The sequence below is a fragment of the Colletotrichum karsti genome (genome assembly GCF_011947395.1).
Source record: "Colletotrichum karsti strain CkLH20 chromosome Unknown Scaffold25, whole genome shotgun sequence".
Taxonomy (NCBI): domain Eukaryota; kingdom Fungi; phylum Ascomycota; class Sordariomycetes; order Glomerellales; family Glomerellaceae; genus Colletotrichum; species Colletotrichum karsti.
The window spans coordinates 257,506-282,646 of NW_024065925.1; the positions used below are offsets into that span (position 1 = coordinate 257,506).

At 54.6% G+C, this 25,141-nt stretch overlaps 8 protein-coding genes across 8 annotated transcripts; 4 read left to right on the plus strand and 4 right to left on the minus strand.

Moving 5' to 3' along the window:
* Positions 1 to 1,055: 1,055 nt before the first annotated feature.
* Positions 1,056 to 3,264, plus strand: CkaCkLH20_07786 (oligopeptidase family protein; the record flags this gene model as incomplete). The annotated part of the gene is made up of 3 exons (XM_038890502.1): positions 1,056 to 1,550; positions 1,607 to 2,557; positions 2,608 to 3,264. 3 exons carry the CDS (start codon positions 1,056 to 1,058, stop codon positions 3,262 to 3,264), a joined length of 2,103 nt encoding a protein of 700 aa, XP_038744110.1.
* Positions 3,265 to 3,894: 630 nt separating this feature from the next.
* Positions 3,895 to 6,596, plus strand: CkaCkLH20_07787 (glycosyl hydrolase family 2; the record flags this gene model as incomplete). The annotated part of the gene is made up of 3 exons (XM_038890503.1): positions 3,895 to 4,025; positions 4,077 to 5,470; positions 5,521 to 6,596. 3 exons carry the CDS (start codon positions 3,895 to 3,897, stop codon positions 6,594 to 6,596), a joined length of 2,601 nt encoding a protein of 866 aa, XP_038744111.1.
* Positions 6,597 to 6,795: 199 nt separating this feature from the next.
* Positions 6,796 to 7,983, minus strand: CkaCkLH20_07788 (pi31 proteasome regulator; the record flags this gene model as incomplete). Its single annotated transcript, XM_038890504.1, has 2 exons — positions 6,796 to 7,748; positions 7,800 to 7,983. 2 exons carry the CDS (start codon positions 7,981 to 7,983, stop codon positions 6,796 to 6,798), a joined length of 1,137 nt encoding a protein of 378 aa, XP_038744112.1.
* Positions 7,984 to 8,662: 679 nt separating this feature from the next.
* Positions 8,663 to 10,733, plus strand: CkaCkLH20_07789 (HORMA domain-containing protein; the record flags this gene model as incomplete). Its single annotated transcript, XM_038890505.1, has 3 exons — positions 8,663 to 9,244; positions 9,299 to 9,406; positions 10,470 to 10,733. The coding sequence occupies 3 exons, from the start codon at positions 8,663 to 8,665 to the stop codon at positions 10,731 to 10,733; spliced, it is 954 nt and encodes a 317-aa protein (XP_038744113.1).
* Positions 10,734 to 11,636: 903 nt separating this feature from the next.
* CkaCkLH20_07790 (major facilitator superfamily transporter) lies at positions 11,637 to 13,850 on the plus strand (the record flags this gene model as incomplete). Its single annotated transcript, XM_038890506.1, has 13 exons — positions 11,637 to 11,790; positions 11,849 to 11,922; positions 11,973 to 12,052; positions 12,106 to 12,187; positions 12,239 to 12,292; positions 12,363 to 12,399; positions 12,455 to 12,648; positions 12,708 to 12,761; positions 12,815 to 12,974; positions 13,044 to 13,134; positions 13,190 to 13,313; positions 13,368 to 13,459; positions 13,514 to 13,850. 13 exons carry the CDS (start codon positions 11,637 to 11,639, stop codon positions 13,848 to 13,850), a joined length of 1,533 nt encoding a protein of 510 aa, XP_038744114.1.
* An 88-nt stretch (positions 13,851 to 13,938) lies between these two features.
* Positions 13,939 to 14,817, minus strand: CkaCkLH20_07791 (short-chain dehydrogenase/reductase SDR; the record flags this gene model as incomplete). Its single annotated transcript, XM_038890507.1, has 1 exon — positions 13,939 to 14,817. One exon carries the CDS (start codon positions 14,815 to 14,817, stop codon positions 13,939 to 13,941), a length of 879 nt encoding a protein of 292 aa, XP_038744115.1.
* A 963-nt stretch (positions 14,818 to 15,780) lies between these two features.
* On the minus strand, positions 15,781 to 17,293 carry CkaCkLH20_07792 (uncharacterized protein; the record flags this gene model as incomplete). Its single annotated transcript, XM_038890508.1, has 2 exons — positions 15,781 to 16,444; positions 16,500 to 17,293. The coding sequence occupies 2 exons, from the start codon at positions 17,291 to 17,293 to the stop codon at positions 15,781 to 15,783; spliced, it is 1,458 nt and encodes a 485-aa protein (XP_038744116.1).
* Positions 17,294 to 18,414: 1,121 nt separating this feature from the next.
* On the minus strand, positions 18,415 to 20,666 carry CkaCkLH20_07793 (duf803 domain membrane protein; the record flags this gene model as incomplete). Its single annotated transcript, XM_038890509.1, has 2 exons — positions 18,415 to 19,839; positions 19,890 to 20,666. 2 exons carry the CDS (start codon positions 20,664 to 20,666, stop codon positions 18,415 to 18,417), a joined length of 2,202 nt encoding a protein of 733 aa, XP_038744117.1.
* Positions 20,667 to 25,141: the final 4,475 nt, after the last annotated feature.

A 25,141-nucleotide genomic window follows, 5' to 3' on the forward strand; every position in this document is an offset into this window, starting at 1 on the left:
GACAGCGTGGGATCGCGGGCGGGCTGGCGTGCTATCTCAGCCCGAGCTCTGGGCCCTTGGAAGTCAATTGATGAGAGTCGGAGTACCACCGCCGCGACATGCCTGTTTACACTATAAAAACTGGGTGTGACGGGGTTTCTTCCGAGAAAGTCTCAAAGCTGGTTGATCGACAGCTCTTTTGGCTCTGGGTTGTTCGTGGAGACGTTGGAGTCACGAGCAAAAGGACGGTGGGGGTCATGTTGGTGATATCGCATGATTCTCTTCGGGGAGGTGCTTAAAAGGCCAAAATGGGAAGTTCTGTTTCTTGCACAGTGGGTCCTCCTCCGTCGGCCTCCATGCCGTTCCCCGTCCGGTCCTGTTCCGGGAGTGCGAACAACCTGGAAGCCGTGAGGTGAGGTACCTTACAGCGTTCCTCAGTACCCTACCAGGGGGCCGCGTGGCTTCAGAGTGCGACAAATGGTTTACAACACGCACGTCTTGGCGTATATGAAGTTGTTTGAAGTATTAATAAGAATTGAGGCCCATGTTGAACGGAATTGACGTGTCAATATTGCTTCTGAATGACACCGCCAATCCTTCACTGGACCTCTTGATGCACTAAGAAATAATATTAGGTAGCAAGTAGGGCACAGCGCAGCGTGTTGAGTAAGTAACTTTGTATACTTCGACCGCAGGATGATCAAGACGCTGGCTGCTGGCTGCTGCCTTCTGCCACGCCATTCGCGAGTCCCAAGCGGGAAGGTCAGTAATCTGCTCTGTGCGTGCCTGCCAAACCTCAGGAAGCCACCTCGAAAACGCTGTCGCGTCCCTCTAGCTAGTTTGCGTCAGCCTCATTCGTACTTCCAGATCATCACCTCAAATCAATTCCAAGACAAAATCTCTCATTCATCCAGTTTTCGTGTTGATTCCTGCCGCTCTTCTGCGTTCTGCGTTCGCGGACTCGGACTCGTGTTCATTGCTTGCTTCACCAGTGTTTCCACCGCGAGTCGTCAGTACACACTCGTTCACATCTCACATTCTCCATATCCCGACATCACCCTCAATCCCAGCTCAAAATGCGCGTGGCCAAGGATTTCACCCCCGACGTGCTGCTGAGCGCTCCTCGTCGTGGCTCCGCCGTCCCGAGCCCCGATGGCACCCTCATTCTCTACACCCAGTCGACGCACAGCTTCGAGGACAACAAGACCGTCAAGGAGGTCCGCCTCATGGATATCGAGAGTGGGGCCTCCGACCAGCTCACCGATGATGACAAAGTCCACGATGCCCAGTGGCTGCCGGGCACCAAAACCGATGTCATTTACTTAAAGTCGGGCGAGAAGGGAACGACGCAGATCTGGATTGCCAATGGCGACGACCCGGCCAAGGAGCATTACGTCGCTGGCGAGTATGATGCGCCAATCACTGCGCTGAAGTTGAAGGCGCTGGACGACGGAAGTGTTGCGTTTGTCGTTGCCGGACTGGTCGGTCCTGACGGCGGTCTTTTCAATGACGAAACAGAAGAGAAGAAGAAGTCCACTGCTCGCATCTTTGACGGTCCCAAAGTCAGGGTTGTAAGTGAACATAATGTTTCTCGATGGTGGTATGCTGTGACTAACACGTGTGTCAGTGGAATGAGCTATACAAGTCACACAAATATGCTCTATGGTACTCAACTCTTGTCAACGCACACGGAAAATGGGGAGTTGCCGGAGAGTTGCAAAATATCGTCAAAGATACGACTCTTGAGGCGCCAGTGGGCATGTACGATGTTGCCGATCCGACAGACAACTTTGACATCAGCGAAAAGGGCATTGCTTTCGTTGCTGAGGATCCCAGGCCTTCGTCGCCAGAGTTTGTCCGCATTGCCCATGTCTACTATGTCCCCCTCGCATCCTTTACAGCCGCACCACCTACACGGCCAAGGCCCGTCGTCATGGGCATATCCGAGACCAAGGCGTACTACCAGAACGTGAGGTTCTCACCAGACGGTTCGAAAATCGCGTTTCTACATGCGCCTTACGCCAACCCTGTAGATGTCAGGTTGTATATGGGCCATACGAGTTCCTTCGGTGCTTATCACGTACATACCATGATCTTCGGCAAAGGGCCTCGTCTACCTCCGCGGAGCTTCGAATTCGCAGGCAGCTCTGATGCTTTACTCATCACAACGGAGGACTGCGGAAGGGTCAAGCTGTCCCACCTTGAGCTTCGGCACGGTGCAGAGGCAACGTCGCTCGTTGAGAGCGGCGTTGTGTCTGCCTTTTACCCTCTGAAAGAGGGCAACTACGACCAGCTCCTCGTTACCAGCAACAGCATCGTCGAGAGCAGCTTGTGGCAGATTGTCGATACCACGCTGAAAACGCAATCAAAGGTGGTATCTTCCTCCACAAAGCACGGGGCCAAGTATGGTCTCTCACACAGCATGGTTTCGGAATTTTGGTACGAAGGCGCTGATGACGCCGTCGTGCACTCTTTCATCATCAAGCCCTCCAACTTTGATGAGCGCAAGAAGTACCCTTGGGTCCTCCTACCCCATGGGGGCCCAGAGTCGTCTTGGCTGGACTCTTGGTCCACGAGGGTTAGTCACCAACAAGTTTACTTCATGTATCAAGCTAACGACAATCGCAGTGGAACTTAGCTCTCTGGGCACAACAGGGTTACGTCCTCATTGCGCCGAACATTGCCGGTAGTACGGGCTACGGCGTCGACTTCACCGCACGCATCTACCGTTCCTGGGGCGGCGCTCCGTACCAAGACCTCGTCAACCTGATGGAGTACCTCAAGCCGCTGCCCTATCTCGATCACGACCGAGCCATCGTTGCGGGGGCCTCGTATGGAGGGTACATGGTCTCGTGGATGTTCGGACAGGAGATGATTCGCAAGTTCGCGTGCGCCATTTGGCATGACGGCATCTTCAACTTGCCCGTGTTCATGATCCAAAGCGACGTCGTCGACGGCGGGCCGGATTTTGCGGGTGCTCCGTACTTGTGGAGCAACGGCGAGGAGCTGGAGAAGTGGAACCCCGCGCGGCCGGAGCTGTTGCGGAACTGGAAGCATGCGCCGCCGACATTGGTCATCCATAGCGAGAAGGATTACCGGTGTCCTATCACCGAGGGACTGGCAGCGTTCAACACTCTGCAAGCTCAAGGGGTTAAGAGTCGCTTTCTGACTTTCAGTGATGAGTGCCACTGGGTTTTGAACCCGGAGAACTCGTTGGTTTGGCACCGAACAGTCTTTGAGTGGATGGAGAAGCACGTTGGAGGAAAAGAGGCGAGGGAGATTTAAGAACCTATTCCGCAGGATATTGTGCAATAAAGTAGCGACTTGGATCTATAATGCTGGTTTTTCTCGTTACAAATTACCCTTAGCTTAAGATCGGTTCGTGACTTGCCAGGCTTAAGGTAGCCCAGCATGAAAACCATTCCAGGGACCATAGATTGTATCCGAAGCAATCTCACGCTCACGCCCATGACTTACACGTCTCGGGGCGATAACACCCCGATAGCATCGCAGCACAGAGTGGACCGGGACTTTAAATCCCCGTCTGAACAGAGAGTGGATATCTTCACAGCCCAGGAACTTCAAACTTCCGCCTTTTCAATACCCAACTTGGCAGAATTCTGGCTTCTCTCACTGCTGATTCGACATAGGGACACACGATGCGGGCGGTTTTCCCCCGACTCCGTACCAATCGGCCGTTCCAACTCCTCAAAATGTGGGGTCCTCCCGAGCCCGGGTCTTGACCCGGTGGTTATGGACGCGGGGACGGACAGGCATCGTGACTTCTCTCAATTTTGTTTATAACCTTCGCCTTACCGACGCGAGTGATTCTGCGCTCTGTAGGAAGCGAGTCGCCTTAATTTTTCGGGACTGTCAAACTCGGGACCCTCTCGTATTGTGCTCTCGACGGTCACCATGCCTCCTCTCATACATGAGCTCAGCACCGGCTGGTTCTTCAAGCAAAAGAATGACGCTTCGGGTAATCCATGGCTTCCCGTCGCCAAAGTGCCTAGCGAAGTCCATGTCGACCTCCTAGCCAACAAGAAGTGAAACCTCCCAACCACAATTTCTTGGATTACAATCTAACACACTACAAGAATCCCCGACCCGTTTCTGGACATGAACGAGCTCGCAGTCCAATGGGTCGCAGAAAAGGACTGGGTCTACCGCGTCGAGTTCCCGACACCGGCCAGTGTCCCTCCAAATGCCGTCACGGATCTCGTCTTCAAGGGCCTCGACACATTCGCCACCGTCACGCTCAACGGCGCCGAGATCCTCAGATCAGACAACATGTTCCTCGAGCACCGCGTCAACGTCTTGGACCTCCTCCTCACAACAGACGGCAACAACGTCTTGGAAGTGGACTTCGCCTCGGCCCTGCTCCGCGGGAGGGAGCTGGTCGAGACGCACGCGCACCAGCACCGCTTCATCGCCCGCCAGACGGAACAGGGACGCATCCCCGTGAGAAAGGCGCAGTACCACTGGGGCTGGGACTGGGGCCCGATCCTCGTTACCGCGGGCGTGTGGAAACCCGTGTTTCTGGAGACGTACACCGCTCGCGTCGACGACGTATGGGTCAAGAGCGAAGTGAGTGCCGACCTGGCTGTTGTTTCGGGCCAGATTGTCGCAAAGACGCAGGGCCGCGGGGCTGGGAAGCTAGTCGTGACATTCACCCTCGACGGGAATAGTGTGCTGGAGAAGGAGCTCGCCGTTGACGAGAACGGCACGGCGCAGACGGAGTTCCTGCTGGAAAACCCGTCCCTATGGTATCCCTTCACCTACGGCCCTCAATCGCTGTACACCATCACTACAACGCTCCTCCACCCCGACGGCAGCGTCCTCGACAGCGTGACCAAGAAGACGGGCTTCCGCCGCGCGGAGCTAGTCCAGGAATCCGACGACCTGGGCAAGTCATTCTATTTCCGCATCAACAATGTCGACGTCTTCGCGGGAGGTTCCTGCTGGATTCCCGGCGACAGCTTCCTCTCGACCATCACACCCGAGCGCTACCGCGACTGGGCGCGCCTGCTCGTCGAATCGAACCAGGTGATGCTTCGCATATGGGGCGGCGGGGTGTACGAGGCGACGACCTTCTTGGAGGCGTGCGACGAGATGGGCGTGCTGGTCTGGCATGATTTCTGCTTCGCTTGCGGGAGCTACCCGACGTATCCATCGTTTTTGGCGACCGTGGAGGAGGAGGCGAGGCAGAATCTGAGGCGGTTGAGGGGCCACCCGTCGATTGTCATCTGGGCTGGGAATAATGAGGATTACCAGGTCCAGGAGCGGTATAAACTTGACTATCGGTATGACGAGGACAAAGACCCCGAGTCTTGGCTCAAGTCGAGTTTCCCTGCGCGGTACATTTATGAGCATCTCCTGCCCAAGATCGTGCAGGAGGAGAGCCCTCATACGGTGTACCATCCGAGCAGTCCATGGGGCGACGGGAAGCCAACCGCGGACCCGACTGTCGGAGATATTCACCAGTGGAACAGTAAGTCCCCATTTTCCTCAGAAAGTAGTGCTACACTAACAAGAAGCAAGTCTGGCACGGCGCAATGAACAAATACCAAGACGCCTCGCAACTCACAGGCCGCTTCATCAGCGAGTTCGGCCAAGAAGGCTACCCGCACCTCTCCACGACCAACGCCATGCTCACGGCCCCCTCGCAGCGCCGGCCGGGCAGCATGGCGATGGACTTCCGCAACAAGGCCTACGACCACGAGCGGCGGATGATGACGTACGTCGTCGAGAACCTGTCCGTCAGGTACGACATCGGGTGGTTCACGTACCTCACGCAGCTGATGCAGGCCGAGACCATGTCGTTCGCGTACAAGGCGTGGCGGCGCGACTGGGGACGGCCCGGGAGGAGAGGGTGCGGGGGCGTGCTGGTGTGGCAGCTGAACGACTGCTGGCCGACCGTGTCGTGGGCCGTGGTCGACTACTGGCTTGTGAGGAAGCCTGCGTTCTATGCGATCGGGAGGGCGTTGAGGGGGTTGGATGTTTGCGTTGGGAGGAGGGTTGATGAGTGGACTAAGTGCCACGCTGATCCGACTCTCGGGGCTCGGGGGGCGGAGTTTGAGGTTTGGGTTGCGAGTTGTAAGACGGTGGAGGTTGAGGGTGTTGTTGTGGTTAGGTTTGTCTCCATAGACTCTGGGCAAGAGGTCAAGGAGAAGGTTGAGAGGAGAGTCATGATTGCTGCGAATGGGACCACGGAGGTTTTCGAGAAGACGAAGATTGAGGCTCTAAAGAGGGAGTTTGAGGATGAGAGGACGCCATTCGATCCCGCGATGGATGTGCCGTTCGTCATCTACGCAACCCTCGAGGTGGATGGGCAGATTGTCGCCGAGGACTTTGCGTGGCCCCAGCCGTTGAAGTATCTCGAGTTTTCGGATCGCAAAGTCAAGGTCACTGCGAAGGGCGATAAGCTGTTGGTGTCTGCAGAACGGCCCGTAAAAGGGTTCATTATTCAGGAGGAAAGGGGCATGAAACTGAGTGACAATGGCTTCGATCTCGCGCCTGGCGTGGAAAAGGTTGTCGAGGTCAAAGGGATCGAGTTTGAGAAGTTGCGGTGGACGTATCTAGGAGCACCGAAGTCTTCGATCGGTTTATCGGAATAGACGTGGGATAGAACGGGGATTGGCGGACTGGGTATGCTCTTACATTCACATAGATAGTCGCATTATATAACATTATACGGGAACACACAAACTTGTAAAATGTTCATTCTTGGGGAATCCATTCTGGTCATTTCTCATTAATACATAACATTAGAAATTTCGAAGCCTTTTCGCCGTTCGGCAACCTGCGTTTCAGAGGTTAGATAATATCACCGCCGAATCCTCCGCCAAAGCCTCCACCGAAGCCGCCGCCGCCGCCGAAGGGCCCTCCCCTTCCGCCATGTCTGGGAATGCCACCAGGGCCAACGGGGTCCCATCTAGCACCTGGCGGCGCCTGAGGATCGAGACCGCCGTCACCCCCTGCTCCAGGACCACCAAACAGAGGATCATCGAACGTGGGGTGCATTCCGCCCCCACCTCCGGGACGGGGAAGACCTCCACCGATGAAGGAAGGTCTCAAAGGGTCGTGAGGTCCGAGACCGGGCGGGTTCAGGTCATCATGACCGATGTTGAATGGTGACCGCGCGGGACCACCAAGAGGACGCAGCGGGCCGTTGATCTCATGCTCGTCCTCGAAACCCGGGGGAGGGAAGTCGCCCGCAGGAATCGGGCGTCGAGGCGGGCCAGCCAGCGGATCGTGAATCGGGTAGGGGTGTTCGGGCTGCGGCCTCCTTCCGGGGAAGGGATGTCCTGGCTCTCGTCCGGCTTCTCTCCGAGCCTCCTGCTGCGCCTGCTCCGTCGCGTCCCGGTCGTCAGGTGTCTCGGTGTATCCCTCGTGCTGGAGCTTCGGAATGAGCTTCTGTACGATCTTCTGCTTGAATTGCTTGATAAAGTCTTCGACCGCACTCGAGGAGACAAAAGCCTGCTCAAGTTTCTGGACAAGGTCGCTCCTGTCCTCGGGTCCGTCTTCTGTCAGTGTGATGCGCAGGGGCAGCTTGGACGAATCGACTAGGTCTTTGGTCGTGACCTCGAATCGGTGAATGACGTTGTGGCCCTCTGCCATGCCACTGATTTCGACCTTGCTGCCGACGCGGCTAACGCGAATGATGGATATCATGGAGGATTGCTTGTGCGCGTATACAAAACGAATGGCGCCGAAGCCGTTGTTCCACGAAGGAGGAAGTCGGGGGACGAGTTTCTGGATCTCGTCCTCTGGGGTTTGGGTTAGCGCTTGTAGGGTGCTACGGGCGTCAAGGGACGTACCTATCCTCTTCTCCTCGTCGAAGCCAAGAAGGCGGAATCCGAGTGCCGACATGATAGCATGGGAGAGAAGGGCGGGCAGCTCGTAGCTGCTGCTGATGTCGGATGTGGTGTCATCCTTGGGGTGCGTCGGAAGCGCGTCCGCCATGCGGAGCAGCACCGGCTGCAAGGCGAGAGGGTCTGCCATGATTGCTTGATGTCGATGAAATGAAGTTTGGTTGCGCGTGGATGCTCAAGGGAAGTTAAAACGTGTTGGAGATGATGGGTTGTCGTGGCTATATAGATTGCGATCGGGGCTGAGCCTTTTGGGCTTGGGGAGGCCTCGAGGTTGGGTTCGTTGAGGTAGATAGAGAGCTTAGCTCGGGATGTGAGTGGCAGCAGGTGGCGTCACAGACTGGTGCCTTCAGCCCTATATGTGGAGTAACCCCTCATTCTGCATCCCTGACGTTAACCTCGGTACACGCATACATGATCCTGGGGAATTGCTAGGTGTCTATATGCATCAAGTGCGTTCACGTCCTGCCCGGGCATAGGTCTTGAGTTGGCAATGCGGAACAAATCACAGTCGCCAATGTCAATGTGGATGCCAAATAATTTCACCATTTCCCTATTATTCCAGTTTTTTCTTTTCTCAGTGCGTATTGTTTGGTGATGAGTCCGCTGTTCTCAAAGTGAACATTGAGCCTGTCCACTGATGCACCTGACTAAGCCAGCACGTGATGCGGCGTCGAATTCGCATCACGTCCTCGACGCGCTTTCGTTCAACATCATCCTGAGCAGCTAGCCCCCATCGCTCCCAAAAGCGAGGCGCCCAAAAAGACGACATCTCTCGATTTTCTTCTTTTTTCCATTCCTATTCTTGCATCATGTCATCCAGCTCTAAGCCTCCAGAGTCAACCTCCGGGACCCCGGTGCCCATCCCGCGCCCCCAGGCAAACACCCTCCTGACCTCTTTCACGACATTCATGACTCTCACGATTCACACCATATTGTACTACAGAGGACTCTATCCACAGCAGACATTTCTCATGACCAAAGCCCACAACCTCCCCGTACCACAATCACGACATCCCGGCTTGTGCGAGTGGATCAATTCGGCCTTGGCAGCAATCCAGGATCAACTTGCGCTCGGCACCGTCGCAAAAGTGTGTGTCGTCATTCACTCCCCAGAGACCATGTCTGTCGTTGAGAGATGGGTATTCGATGTCGCGAGTTTTCCCGTTTGGGCCACCGGCAAGGGCAAGGAAAAGATTGGCGTTGGGCAGAGGTTCCAGCGACGGGAAGAGGATGACGATGATGGGTCTGTCAACTGGGTTGATGTGAACGAGGCATACCGCGGTGCACTGAGGCGTATCTCCTACGCGGGTGAAATGAAAGGGCACTTGCCGGAGGGCTGCACATTCACACTTGCGGTGGAGTTGCGCGACGAAGCGCCGGCGCCGATAGGGGTATGTCATCACTTGTCTGCGAAGTGACGAGTTGAACCGCTGACGATCTTCTAGCACCCGCAGCCTTGGATTCCTTCCGAGCCGTCACTCCAACCAGCCTCCAAGACGAACCCCGTACCAGGTGCGAAGATTGGCGGCGCTTTTACCACACCCTTACGTTCCGTCGAGGCTGGGCCGCTCTTCTTCGAATGTTGGATCGAGGAAGGAAAGGAAGATTTATCGCAATCACCGCCCGCTACACAAGATTCTTATTATTTGTGAATTCAAGATACCCCGTCGCTGTCCCGTATGCTGCCAACCTCATGTGCTTGGCTCTTTCCATGTGATGTACTTAATCCCCATTCCCCAAGACGTGATTTATTCCTCGCAACTGCATTATACGAACAAAACCAGAGGCGCAAACAGAACAACTCAAATACAACTAGCAAAATAGAAATAAGAAGAACAAATAAGATAGAAAAAAAGAAGTTCAAAAAAAAGACGATTTAGACAGACTCGAACCCCAAAATCGTGCAATCCTCAACAGATGACAGAAGACATAAAAATAATAGGCAAAAAATGCAAAAGTTCAGATCCAGCAAGTGCTGGACCCTATGAAACAGCGACCCTGACACAAGGGCACTATGATCGATGCCACGATGTAACTGGATCATGTGTCAGGACGGCGAGTTTGCACAATGGTAAGTTGTGCCAAAGGCACACTCATACCACTGCCCCAACCGTCCCCCCCTCTCGGGGGGGTGGTGAGAGCATTGGAAAAAATCTCGTAGATAAAGGGTGGTTGGCAAGTCGGTTGCTGCCTTGGGTGAGGCGCTGGAGAAAGGCATCAACGGTGAAGTGGCGCTTGGTTGGTGCGGAGCCCCTTGATGGCACCAGACTTGGTCCCGCCATCAAAGCTTTGACTTGGGACGGAAAGGTCTGTAAATCAAAGTTATCTTGGTCTTGCGGGCATTGCAGAATTTGATACTGTCCTGGCTGCCATGAGACTGAAATGGCTCAACCGCTTGGTATGCTACGACTTGGGACCTATTGCTAACCTAGGCAATTGATTACTCAACTCAACTGTATGCAGACCTTGACCTCAATGATGATAGCTGATTATTATTCGAATACAACCACAGAACATACCCTGATGTCATATGAAACGCTATGATCGATGTTCTCAATTCCCTATTACTGATCATGCCGTCATGCCCTGTACCTGGGCGGCGCGCGCCGGTCAAAGTTCACGACCATCACCATCTACCACGTCGCGCGGCACTTCGAAGACGAGTCCCTCAAGGAGCGCTTCCTCAACAGAGTGGACTCGATCCTCAATCCGAAGCTTGGGGGCAAGGGCATGGATTGGGAGTATTTCGTCCAGGAGTCGCCGCGGGAGTTGTGGAAGATCAACGGGATCTATCCACCCCCGACCGGATCGGAGATGGAAAAGGTCTGGGCCCGGGAGAATAGGCCTGTTCTTGAGGGGGAGACGAAGGCGTCCCTGTAGGGTTTGTTTGGGCTTGTCTGTCTCTCGACATTGTCTGATCCGGCCACGCATTGTACGTTCGAAATGAACAACGCATGGGCACTGATGTCCTTTGAGAAGATTGAAGACAGAGCGCCCTTTTGTTTTTGGTTCAATAAGTACTTAGTTGCAGGTGCGACCCAAGAAAAGCTGACATCAAAACAAAAATGTTTATTGGACTTTCAACAGAAACAATTTCTCAAAGCTCTTTGCTTGTCTGCTTGTCGGGGGATGCCCGACATTGACACCCAGGAAAAACAAGGGGTGTGGGGAGACTCGCGTTCATGTTGGATGGATTGCGTCTTCTCCCTAGTCAATGTCGCAACATCCACAGCAACATCGCCGTGTTACAGCACAAATTTGCGTACAATACTCCACGATTATTATTCCTGGTCGAATACTAATACAGTGATAACGGATAACAAGCGCAGCACTAGAGCTACTAGCAGCGAGGATAGGCATAGAGGGAGCAAGAAGTAACGGAAAAGATAAGCGTGGAGGACTGTAAAGAAGCAGCAGACAGACTCCGAGGGCCGGCAACACGGCACGTAAGCTTCCTAGATGATTGCAAAATGGAGCCAAACATTTGCATGCAAGAGTCCTCGTTCACGATAACGTCGAAAGGCAACACGATCCACTTAATGCGTGCCGGAAACGCGCGAAGCACGTCTTCGCATTGCATACTGATACCATCATGTAAGATTTCGGGCGATTGCCGCTGACAGGAGTGTCAATCCCACCATGCAGCCGACGACTAGGAACTTCATATATTGATGCTGGTTGTCTATTTCGATGCTCTGTGCCAATACGACGTGGACAAGCGTAGTTCGAAGCACACTGGTGCGGTTTTTCATTGCCATTTTAAATTGCAAAAATACCCTGAAAATGGGAGTGCCAGAGAACAGCGACAGTCAGGTCAGAGCCGATGACACCAATGACCGACTACCCGACAAATCTTACCAGTCCGGTGGCGGTATCACTCCTATTGATAGCCAGCCGAAAGATGACATCGATCCGCAGGAAGAGAGAGCATTCTTGTGTATGCACAACCCAGCTTTCAGAAGGCTTCGGAGACTGAGACTAACTCACGTAAATAGGGCGTCTCGACTTGTTCTTCCTCACAATTGGCTTCTTGGGTTACATGTTCAAATACATTGACCAAACAAACATCGTGAGCATCCCTACTGTCGATGACGAAGACCACACGCTAATCTGTCCCAGAGCAATGCTTATGTTTCTGGAATGAAAGAGGACTTGAGCCTATTCGGAAATGAGCTCAACTACTTCACCACCTTTTTCAAGTGAGCACTATGGTGATGTGCGCATATACGGTGTGGGTGCTGACGAACCACAGCATCGGATACATGATTATGCTGTATCCATCCTGCATTGTCATATCACACTTTGGTCCTTCCAAGTGGTTACCGGCATGCGAGGTGCGTGTTTACAGGCTTACTGTTTCGTGCCTTCGAACTAACAAAACACAGCTCATCTGGGGTGTTCTCACATGCTGCTTGTCCGTTGTCACAAGTGCCAAGCAGGTCAGTTCGTCAACAGCGTCCTCCGAAGCTTCTACGCGAGAACAGCTCCAATAAGCTGACAATGAACCAGGTTTACGGTCTCCGATTTCTCATCGGGTTGTTCGAAGGTAAGGTCGATCGTCTTTCAGACTCCCCGAGACAGGTAGCTGAATAATTCACTAGGCACCGCATGGCCCGGATACTTCACGCTGATATCTCAATGGTACATGCCCCACGAAGTGGCTCTTCGCATGAGCCTTTACAACATCGCCCAACCCGCAGGCGCCATGTTGTCAGGAGCAATGCAGGGTGCGCTGTCCACCAACTTCGAAGGTGTAGCTGGCAGATCGGGCTGGAGATGGGCTTTCATCATCAATGTAAGCCAAATCGAAGGTCTTCGAGCCTGTGTAGATGAAGCTAACATATTGCGATAAAGGGTGCCTGTACCATCGTCGTGGCTCTCGCGGCTTTCTTCATCCTCCCCGGCTATGTAAGTTCTGATTCCGAACATCCTTCGGTGCTCATATCTGATCGAACATCCAGCCTGAACGTCCGAACCCTCTTTCCAAGTTTTATATGACGCCTAGACACATCGAGATCGCCCTCGCGCGTGGCCGCCGGGTCGGCCGCAAGCCGCAGATTGGTATTACCGTCAAGTCCTTCCTGAGGTGCTTCACCTTTTGGCAGCTCTGGGCGATCGCAAGTACGTCTTTTCCCGCTGGGTCTTGGAACGGGTAATCCTCGTAACAGAATTCTGACCCGTGATTTCTAGTCGCGTGGCCCATCGGTGGCAACTTCACGCCCGCCAGCTACTTCAACCTGTGGCTCAAGTCCCTGAAGAATCCCGACGGTACAGCCAAATAGTGAGTTCACTACCGGGATTCCGCGTCTCTGGATTTACTCTGACCGAAGGAAAAGCTCTGTAGCCATGCTCAACTACCTACCGATTGCCGGTCAAGGTGTGCAGCTTATCTCCGAACTCTTGTTCAGCGGTTTCAGCGGCTACTTTGGCGTCCACCTCCCGTTCTTGCTTATCCATTCGGTATGTTGCCAAAGTGACACAGAGAAGCGAACTCTCCGTGCTGATTACGCATAGGCTATCAACATCGCCTCGCAGATTATCCTGATCGTCCGCCCAAGCAATGAGCAAGCATACATGGCCGGCTGGTACATGAACTACATCGGAGCGTAAGTCAACACCAACACCATGCCTTGAAGATCCGCACATGTAACACATATCAGTGTCTCGACCATGCTCCTTTGTTCGTGGGGTTCGGCTCATCTCCAGCACGAGCCCGAGGTGCGCACCGTGTTGTTCGCCAGCGGCACCGTCATCGCGTACATCATGAGCGCCTTCATCCCCATCGCCGCCTTCCCCGCCTCGGAAGCACCGAACTGGAGGATCGGGTCGAAGCTGTATCTCGCGTTCGCGCTGGTGGCCGTGGTGATCTTCATCGGGATACACTTTGCGTTCAAGTGGGACGATAAGAAGAAGGCGAGAGAAGCTGCCAAGGAGAGTTCCGTTGGCGAGCCTGATGACGCAAATGCCGGAGTCAAGAGCACGGACGGCAAACATTGATGAACATCATGAACATAGTCTGCCAGACAAAGTCATTGTTTTCGCTGCGTTCGACTCAATATATCCAGAACAAGTAGAACAGAAACTCTCAAAACTTCCAGTTCCCACCAAACTCCCTCGGCCCAGGGGCTGTCGCACCCCATCTCTGCGCCGCCATACACCCACCATCAATAAGCACATCGGTCCCGTTGATATACCCGCACCGACTCACAAACTCAACACCCTCAGCCATCTCATCCGCCGTCCCGGCCCTCTTCACCGGCAACGCCTCAATCATCGCCCTGATCCCGTCCCCGGACCCCCCAGCCATCTCCTCCCTCAACATCTTCGTATCCGTCGTCCCGGGACTCACGCAGTTCACCCTCACCCCCTTCCCCGCGAACGCCTCGCTCGCAGCAGCAGCCTGCACACGGAGCACATTCGCCCTCTTCGCGACGCAATACGCGGCGCCCTCGTGCGTCAGTGCCAGCTCCCACAGCTCGTCGTTCGTGAGCAGCTTATCCAGCGGCGCGGTCGCCAGGTGCGTCTCCAGCTCCGGCGAGAGCGGCGGGCTCATGTGCTGCGCCATGCTGCCCACGCACACGAAGCTCGAGCCGCGCGGCATCTCGACCTCGTTCCCGAACGCCGCGATGGCGTTGGCCGTCCCGAGCACGTCCACCTCCATGATCTTCTTGGAGCTGCCCATCGAGGGCGAGATGGCCGAGGTGAGCACGACGGTGCCGATGGCGCCGCCGAGCGAGGCGGCCGTCTCGGCCACGGCCGCGACCGAGGCGTAGTCCGCGACGTCGACCTGCTGGGTCGTGAACTTGTGGCCCGCCTGCTTGAGGGCCTCGGAGGCGCCGGCGAGGGTTGACTGGGAGCGGGAGGCGAGGAGGATGTGGTGGCCTTTTCCGAGGCGGAGGGCTGTCGCGAGGCCGATGCCGCCGCCGCCGATGATCACGAGGACTGGGAGGGTGTCGAGGGCCATGGTGTCGCTGTTATCGTCTGCTTTCGCCGTCTGAGGCTATGTATCCCGCAGGTAAGGTAGGTCATGGCGGGCAGGGACTCGGGGAGTGAGGTGAGGCGGGCTTTAAATGTTTACTCCGTTCGTTCGGATTCGCGTCATTGAGCTCTCTCCTCGCATCGACAGTAGGGAACATGGGGCTCTGAGAAAGCTGCGACGAAGGTTTGCTGGGGAGATGGGAGATGGGATGAGTTCGATCCCGCGCGTACATAGTGACTAAACAAAGAAAACAACGGCTTAGTTTGCGACGTTCGTAAACTCTGGACAAATCGGCAAAGGGGGAATTACGCACCTCCCTCGCCAGACCCCCAGAAAGAAGGCACGGGTTTCGCATCACCGCCTCGGCCAATCCGACGGACGATGGTTTCGGCGTGCAGGGCGCTTCAGTAAGGCGCGGATGAAGCCCGAGTCTGCCAATGCCGGAGGGATGCGGCGATGCGAGCTCGCGTTCGGCAGGTCGGAGAGGTGGGGAGAAGGTTTGGATCGTGCCGTCGCTTTGGCTGAGGAGCGCCCCCGAGTCACCCGAACGCCGTCTCTTCCTGAGGGGTCTGGAAGTTTGTATCATGGTGCCACAGAGCAGGACCACATTTGGTGGCGATCATGCGATTGATGCATAACCTCTCGTTCCGATCAATTCTTACACGTGAGATGGAGGAGACGGAGAAGATCGTGCGATCAATGGACGACATGCGCGAGGTCTGAGGCATGGGAAGAGACATGTCACAAGTCAGGAGGGGAGAGGGAAAAGCTTGTAGTGTGCAGAATTCTTCTTGTTCTGATTGCGTATCTCGAGAGCCTTTTCTATCTCTAGAGCCTTTCTATCCCCAATGTCTGTCTAAGGTAGCTAACTAACCACGTTACCAAGACCATAGAGAAATATCTTCATCCATTCGTGTCGATAATCATGATGAGTGAGTCGCGAGATGTCTAACTGCCATCCTGGCACCGGTCCATCTGCTTGCCACCAGCGTCCATGATGACGTTGCCGACGCAGCCGCCATTCTTGTCGACTGGATACATGGCCTCGAGCTGCCAGAAGGCGCCCTGCATCTTCGGGTTGGTGTCGGTCTCGTTGGGGTTGAACCACCGCCAAGTGACGTTCTGGAGGTCGCCTCCCGCGCACTCCCGGATCGACTTGATGAGGCCAGTACCGTCGTGATCTCCAATCCGGTTGTCCTCGAAGCCGGAGCCGATCATGAAGAGCTTCTTGTAGCCGTCGGTCGTGTCAAAGTCTCCGAACCAGCAGAAGTTGGTGATCCAGGAGTCGTGGAGAGCGCGAACGGTGGTGTGGTCGAGGGCGACGCCGGGAAGCTTGTAGATGGGATCCTGGTACTCCATGTCGAGGGGAGCGCGGGTCTTGCAGTCCGTGTAGACGAGAAAGACAACACCGTCGGGAACCTGCCTGTTGGGGTCGTCACGGTCGGTGATCTTCCAGAGGTCGGATGCGCAGTAGGAGCCATTGTTCCAAGCGCGGTGATCACCGTTGGTGACGTTGCCGTTGGGGCCTCCCCAGGTGGAGCATCCAGTTCCGAGGACGCCATCGTCTCCAACCCAATGGGTCAAGCCGGGGCGAGACTCAGACATGACACCGCTAGGTAAGAATGTTAGCCAAATGATCAGATGTGCTAGGAGGAGGAAGTGCTTACCAGACAACCTTCTTGACGGGAACGAAGGTGAAGTAGCCGCAGGGAAGCTCTTCAGTCATGTCGATATCGTAGGCATGATTGGTGGCCAAGTCGTGGTTATTGTGGTAGTTACCAGAGATGCCGAGCTTGAGAGCCTTGCCAACCTTGGGGCTGAGGTTGATAGACCAGCCGACGGAGGTCTTGTCGCTGACAGCAAGCTTGCACTTGACGGGGTAGTGGCAGTCAGAGTTGGGGAAAGGCGCTTCCTGAGCCCACTCGAAGTGAGTCTGCATCTGGCAGAAAGAGGCGCACTCGAGGCCACCATCGACAGAGTTCCACTTCTCGCAGGTGCCGAAGGCGCTTGCAGCAGAGCGAATGCCGTCAGTGTGGAACTTGGCAGGGCAACGATCCTCGTAGTAAGTCTCGTAGAGAGTGGCACCCCAGCGGCGCTCCTCACAGGGGTTGATGTCATCGCCATTCTTGAAAGCGTCGAGGGCAGAAGCACCACCAGCGAGGAAGGCAGGGCGCTGCTCGGGACGGATGGCCCAGAGAGGAGGACTCTTCCAGTTGATCTCACTCTCCTTCGGGAGCTTGAAGGCGGACTCGGTGTGGTTGGTGAGGTTGAGGTTGATGCCAGCAAACTCGGGGCGGGTGATGGGGTTGGAGGGGTCAATGTCCATCGTCCAGTTGCGGTCGAAGCCACTGATCTCAAAGCCAGCGGCAAGACCAACGAGGAAGGTGGTGACGAGCAGGAGAATGCTCATTGTGACTCCCTTGCCCTTGGGCGAGGAGCCAGCGAGGGCGATGGCGACCATTTTTGGTAAAGGTCAGGGGTGAAGTGAGTAGTTGGGGTCGCAAGACGCGTGAGTAGTTGTGAATGGGGTTGACAAGGTAAGGATTTGGATGGATGGATACAGGTTGAGGTGCCTGGATCCTGAAAGATTTGTGAAGATGGAAGAAGTTTGTGAATGGTTGTGAGTGGGAGAGGTTTGTGTGGGAGGATGGGAGAGAGAGAAGGGGTTTTGTTGTGGGTGGGCGATAAAAAGAAGCGAGGTGGGTGGCTAGCCTTGGGCGGTCGACTTCAAAAGGAAGGAACGACGACCTCAAGGAAGACTTTTTCAGACTAATGGTATTTACTCCTTGAGAATAAAAAATAATTCGTCTCTTCTGGTGAATGTGAGGTGGTGGTGGTGGGTGTTAAGCGAGGACTCAACAACAAAGGTGAGGGAGGAGTTTTTTTATCCTGAGCCTTTTCTCGCTAAAAGTGAGAGTTGCAAAGGAAGAGGAAAGAGCGAGATTTATTAGGTGGGTGACTGCCCTTACTCTTCAAGTCAGCTTGAAAAGTCTTCTGATTCTACAACGTTGAGAAGTGAGGTAAACATGGCGATGACCTCTCTAGGTCTACTGCCAGGAAACTGACTGGCTAGGTTTTTGTAGTATCTTCTGTAGTTTCAAGTCCACTGACCATCAGGACAGCTGAGGTGTCACACTGATATTGATGGGCTTCTTGACTCCAGAAGCATTGAGGTATGATGTTGCTTTTATGTTGTGTCGACCTGGAATTTGACTTCAAGGCAAGCTGCTCTTCTCTTTAGCAAGGCATACCGAAGCACAACAGTTCGCCTCCCCTTCTCACATTAAGAAAAAGCCAATATTATGGTTGTTTGGTGTCAAGTACTTGTATTTGTGTTGTATATAAGTGTAGGTACCCAACAAAGACCTCATGTTGCAGGCTATGGGCCTGTTCTCCCCCATCTAATGTACACCTGCAACGTTCCATCTACCAAACGAGGCCATGACCTCCAATAATACTGATATGTACCTACTAGTCCATTATTCTTACAGTCGTGAAAAGCACTAGGGCAGACAAGTAAGAGTCGGACCCATCATGGTGCTGTCGGCGTCGAATCCATTCAAAATCATGCTACTCATATGCTTATAAGAATCGACCACCACCCCCACCGGGCTGTGACCGGTGAGGTGGAGGTGTCGGCGCTTCCGACTCGTAATCTGCCTCCCTTGGATCACTGCCTCTCCTTGGCGGCGTCGTGATACCCCGGCCATACCTGGACGCCTGCGGTGGGCTGGAGTCGATGGCCCGCACCTTGTCCTCGTCTATGTAGGCATCGTCCTCGTCGTCATCGTCATAGCGCTGAAGAACAGGCATCGAGTGAGAATCCCCCTTCACAAGGCCAAGTCGCTCCTCTTCAGTGGCATTCTTAACCTGCGGGCTGGAGTACCCTCGCGACCCCAGACCGTACCGACTGTGCGGACGAAGATGAGGGTCATCTTCGTGGTGCGCTGGCGACGCCGCGTCGTTATGATGCCTCTTGAAAACGTTGGTAAATGAGAACTGTCTCTTCGCAGAGTGCGGCGGCGGGGTTGGCGCCAGGTGAGTGCTAGTGCCGCTGAAGCCGCTTCCTTGCGATACTGCCCGTTGATCGTAGACACCTGCGGCGCCGGAGTATTCCATATCACCATGCTGAGCCACTGGAAGTCCGTAAACATGCTCCCTGCTCCTGCCGTAGTACGGCGACTGGTCGTCGTCCGACTTGAGCGTGGCGACTGCAATCTCCGTCAGAGGAACAGGATGCATCGGGCTTTGCACTTTCGGATCTTGGGAAATGTGTGGCTGGTTTGTTGACAGAACACTCCTCGCTCGCTCTCGGATTGTACCAGCAATACTCGAAAGCATGCCCGGAGACGTGGGTCGATCCCGTTCAGACAACTCTTCTTCGGTTGGGAAATGGGACATGCCGAGAGGTGGATGAGCCTGCGGAGAGCTTGGAACGATCGTGGGCGTGCGGGGGATGCCGGAAGGTACGCCGGACGGAACGCCGGAATGGGGAATCGGGTACGGCGAAATGATAGTTCCTCGGGTGCTTCGGCTGCCCACGGTCATGGTTCGACGTCTTCTGATGCCGTCCCACTCGTACATCGGCTGGCCATCCTCGCTGACAGGCTCCAAAGACTCGCGCATCTTCTCTTCGTGCAATCGCTTGAACTCATCCTCTTCCATCTTCTGTCTGGCGGAGGACAAGCGACGCACAATGGCAGCGGCTCCGCGGATGGCGTCGGCTTTGGGTTCGGTCTCGGGCTGCTCCTGCTCAGCGATTGTGTGAATCTGGTTGAGGTCACCGGTGAAAACTGCCGTGTCGGGAACATCTTTGGCCGATTTCGATAGTTGAAGAAGCACGACACCAGAGCAGATGGTCAAAAAGCCGTTGACAACTGTGACGATGGCCGTGGGTGTTCCCTTGAAGCCCCTGAAAAGCACAGCGGAGGTGATGATTGTGGTACTGGTGAAATAAACGTAGTAGGTCGGAGTGACGAGAGCTGCGTTGAAAAGATTAAGTGCTTTCTGTTTTCATGTCAGTGTCCTGGACTCAGCTTGGCGAGGGGCTCACTCACGTTGAGATAGATAATCTCAGTCAAAAGCGTCGCAATGACAAAAACAAGCAGGACGTAGAGAAACCACTGGTTGAACTGGGACTGACCGCCAGCCTGAGCTACGATGGCGGCTCCCAGGCCCTGAGTTGCGACGACACTCAAGCCTCCGATCCAACTGCAGATGGAGATGTAGACCAACATGTTCTTCTTGCCCCACCTCGGGCCAGCGTATAGAGCTGTTGCGATGGAGCCAACGATGATGACTCCGGCGTAGGACAAGAATGCGGGGTGAATAACGTAGCTTTGCATCTGCTGGATATTGGCGACGGCCGAGTTCTCGGGCGCGTTCATGACAATGACGACGGATCCGACAATGCAGAGGAAGCAAGCCACTTTTCCAACCATGCTCAAGCGTTCCTTTAAGAAGATGGCCGAGAGGATAGCAGTCAGGACGACGGACAAGGCGCCCAGCGGGGTGACGAGAATGGCATCGGTGAAGGCGTATGCGACAAAGTTGCAGATTTCTCCCACAATCATGAGAATCATACCAGTCCACCACCAGGCATTCTTCAGATAGCCATAACCCTCACCGGGAGCTTCGTTGTACTTTTCGTTGGCCTTTAGCAGACCGACCTTCTTGATGACGAAGGAGCAGCCGATGAATGCGCCGGAAGCGACAGCCAAGGAAATACCAATGGCTTTGTAGGCGGGCGGGCGCGTAGCAGCATCTGCCGAAGAACCTCCCATTCGGGCGTATATTTCGTGTGCTGCTGTGAGCAGCTCTCCTGATTGTTCCATGGTGGCGGATGCGACACCGGCGGCGTGGTCGCCGGGGTGATATATTTGGAGGGGCTGTCGTCACTCGATGTTCGTGGTCATTCGCTGAATTTCGTTACAATGCGCGGGGATCGAACGTGGACTTTTCGAGGAGAAGAAGACTCAATGCGCTGGGCATAGACAAGTCGCAGTCGAGGGGATAACCTGGCTTGTATGGGCAAAAAGTCGACCAGGCTCGTGGGCGGATGCGATTGTCAACAATCTTGGCAAAGCTTCGACGGGACAACGGCGGCGGGAAGGGTGTGGGTTTGGCAGTCAAGCCGATAGGATGCGGAGGTGCGCAGGCGCAGGGGGCTGTATAAGGAGAAATAGCCTTATGATGGCAACAGAAGTTCGAGGACGAGACGGTCGGCGGTGGGATGCCTTTTTTTCTCGGAGTGGTGTGGGAATTGGTGAGATCGGGGGCTCGAAGGAGGCTGTGTCGAGGCCCGTCGAGTGGAAAACGAGTCGCTCGCTTGGTGAGAGGTAGGGTTCAGGTCCAGTAGGTCGTGTTCACTGCAGCAGCTAGTCTTCGCCACAAGAGCTTGCGTCAGCTTGCTTGCATACAGAGCTGAGGGATCGTGACAAGTCGTGAGTTCGTTAGGTCAATATCGAGGAGGAGAAAGGGCCGTATTCGTAGTATAGGACATGTGCAGGAGGAAAAAGGCACATGCAGACCTGCAGAAAGAAGACGTTCCCGAGCTGACGCAACGTAACGGCGGGAGCTTGGCTGATAGCTGATAGGAGAGCAGAGAAAAAAAAAAGGTGTCAGACGGGCAGGCAAGACATGAAATTGCAGAAACAGAGGCTGGGGACTGTTCTTCATTTGGGAATGGGAAAGCGCAGAAGACACCGAGAGAGACTGAGACTGGGCTGGCAGCTGGGCTGGGATTCAGGATGGAAAAGTCCTGGAAGACTGAACACGACCGGACAGGGTGGGTGCTGGTCTAGAATCCCGGGGTTTAGACGACGATGATTGGACGAATGGCTGGATGAGGGTGGGTATTGGTGGGGGCGGGTTTGGTCGTGGTTAGCGCCTTCCCGCAGCGCGGGACGCACCCTGTTCTTGGAAAGAGCGACCCAGGCACAGGGCACAGGGGCTTCAGTGTTTCCTGCCACCTCTTGCTCTTGCTCTTGCTGTTCAATTTAATTGTTCATTTTCTTCAGTCTTCGCTCTTGGAAACCGCAGAAAATAGGTATCCGTACGATCCAAATGGTTCAAAATAAGGTAACTGCAACGTAGCTAGCTATGAGGTCACAGCGCAAGATGCACCGACCATCGGCTGAAACTTTCAACTGTTGGTTGGCTGACAGATGCCCGTGATGGCCTTGCCTTATTTGTTCCTCGAGGAGCAAAAAATGACGATTGTTCGACACCGCCGTCGCATAGGTAGGCATAGACGACGGGCAACTCTTTCCATGCGCATAAGGTCTTTCCCTCTTGGGTCGGTCCATCCCACCAGTTTCCGCCCTGGAAATGCGAACACGCAGCTTGTGCCGCACCAACACCGCCATCCCCGGCAAGCTTCATCCTAGCACCGGTCGAACAGGAGTCTTGGTTTGGTTTGCTCTCTTCTAACATTGTCGTACTCGTGCTAGAACTGATACTAACTACCGCCGCAGTCCAATCCCTCCCTTCCGCCAGTCGTTTGTTTCGCAATCTTCTCGAAAACCATCGACTCGAGAAAACGACAGCCCCTCGACGACCTCGACCCGTTCCTCCTTGCGACGTCCGTTTTGCGCAAGCCACCGACGCCATTGGCTCCTGTCTCGACATGCTCTGAACTTTGACACGATGCGACACACGTCAATCAATTACGCTTGTGTGGGTGCATCGTAGCTGTTTGCAGCACCTTGTCCGTCATTCAGTTGGTTCCCGGCTCAGCTGAGCACCGCAAAAAAGATGAGAAGAGCGCTTGACGGCGTCACATCAATCATCCCGGCCGGTGATGTCAAGGCCAGCCAGGAATGTGGCCCTCTGCAACGGGTGATAGGCCCGTGTCACTTCAACGTGCGACAACCGTGGCTAATCTAGACCCTTGCAGCCACCGCGTCCAGGTCTCTCTCGCCGTGGCAACGGAAACAAGCTCTGGGGCCAAGGTCAACAATCAAATCTGCGCATTGCCTACACACGACTCGACCGTGAGACCACGTTGCTGTCGTCTTGTCCTTTGGAACATGGCCGATGGCAAAGAATGGCGAAGACTCGGAGATGTTCGTCAAAACCACAGCTCGTCCCATGCTCCTAGGATACTCACAGCTGCCAGGATAACGCAGCTTTGGCAGTTTGGCTGAATTGCCTCAGCTGCCCAATCGACCCCACCACAAAACCCGACACCAACAGTCCCGTATCGCAAGAGATAGCCCCCTTGCACTCCGCCAAAAACAGCGAGGATTCTCTCTTCGCCCCTCCTCCCCTCACGCTGACATCCCTCGCCAGCTGCCACTCATTGGCCGCCGGCTGCGCCCTCCAGTAGGCAGCCATCCACCACCGAGTCAACTCAAACTGCACGCGCCATGCGTTGGCCACGACCGACTCAAGGGACCCTTTCACCCGCACCGACTGTATCACATTTCTCGGCCTGCATCTGCCTTGTCCTGCACGCCAGACGGATCTCCTACCGGTGCTTCCCCATTCACTTCAGATCCCTGGGATCCGACGACAATCGTAGACAGGATGCGCCTGCCGCCACGCTGGTTTCGCGAGCGGACACTGTCACGGACATCTACCAAATCAAATGTCAACCTCCCTCCATTTCGACTGTACTGGACTTGTTTGGTATGAAGGCCTCTCCCTTAGTGGCCTTCGACGATACGACAGTGTACAGACATGCCACTAATCTCCAGCCCGAATGTGCGAAAACCATCCAGCCCGTGGATGAAAATAGACCACGCTGCTGCCCACGATAAGCCACTCAGCACGGTCAACGCGGCGAGGTTGGCTGAAAGCCTCAACGCTGGTCTAACACCCAGTGATGAAGCTTGTTGGCACGGCCGTGGCGCCGCTAGTTGCGCCTCTACAGCCTCCACCAATGCAATGCTACCAGCGACGGGGAGCTTACCTTACCGTGCAGAAAAGAAGGATTGCGGGTTTCTGCAGCCATCTCCGGAACACGAATGCTCGGCTCCTTATCGATGGTACCCTTGCTGAGCCGCATCTCAGCATTGAGCTCGGTCCAGCGTGCTGGAACTCCTAGGCCTCCTCAGAAAGGCCAAGAAGTCGGGACCGGTCCAACGCGGTAGAAAAAAGCCTGATGAAGGTCCGCCAAATGACCGTCTCTTCTCCTATCGATAACCATAATCTCCCATCAGCAAGAGTTTGATGGTCAGCGCATTTTGTTTCGACCACGGGACGGATCTACAAGAAACGAGACAACCTTCCGTGAGGCTCGTGCGGGGCCCGGGACCGGCCCTTCACGGGTGTTGCCCGCCGCGGGGTCTTGTATCCGCTCCCGATTTCTCGGCATTTTGCCCGACCTCAACAGTATCAAGAACGTGACTCGCCCAGTGCCAGTAAGAGTTTCACGGATGGAAAACTCTGCAGACTTTTCATCAGACGAACTTCATCGACTACCTATGGTTTCAACGACACAAGATCTTTCCAACTGCTTAATCATCCTCCATTTGCTGTTCCAGGACACCACCCGCAAAGCCAAGCGATCAAACGGAGATTTCCAAGACCTTGGCGTCGTTTGGATGATTGGCAGCTAAGCATTAGTTGTAACTAAACGACGAAAACTTCAGATTGAAGATCAGCATTACTGCCTGAGAGGACTAATACCGGCTTATTAGCTCAGTACATGTGCGGGAACCTCGAGTCTTCCGTCACCGCTAACGAGGCCTTACATTGAAGTTCATCGTACATGTTGTAGTGCCGTAAAATCCAGATAAATTACGGCGCCTACCAAGATCCTTCGGAATATTGGGCACCACTTGGCGTGGTGTGGATGTTGTCCCCAGCCTTTCCGACAAGCGGTTAACATTTGTGGATTGAGGTGCGCGTCCTGGTAAACAGAAACTAACCCATCAGTTCCTATTCGTCGTCAACATGAGCTCACTCCAACCTCTCTCGGATCAAACTCAAAAATCTGGACGTTGCAGAATTCCAATCGGAAAACCACGCTGCCGACAGAACCACAGCAACCGGCACGTCCGGAAAGTCGATCAGCACGACCCACCGCCCAGCTCATCGTGTGCTGCAGCATCGAGGGAAAGCCAAGGCTGGTAAAACAATGCATTCAGCCTCACTTTATAGAACTTAGCAGAGCGTGCCGCACATTCTCCAGCTCAAGTCAATTTGGAGGTCGTTTCGCTTGCGCCGGTCAATTCCTCCCGGGCCTTGGTAAAGAAATCATCCCGCCGGTATCGCCAAGGCTGAAGTCTCCCCTCTCAAACAACGGTGCCTATCATCGTAGTGCATCTGCATCGCCATTGCTAGATAATCGTACCATATAAGT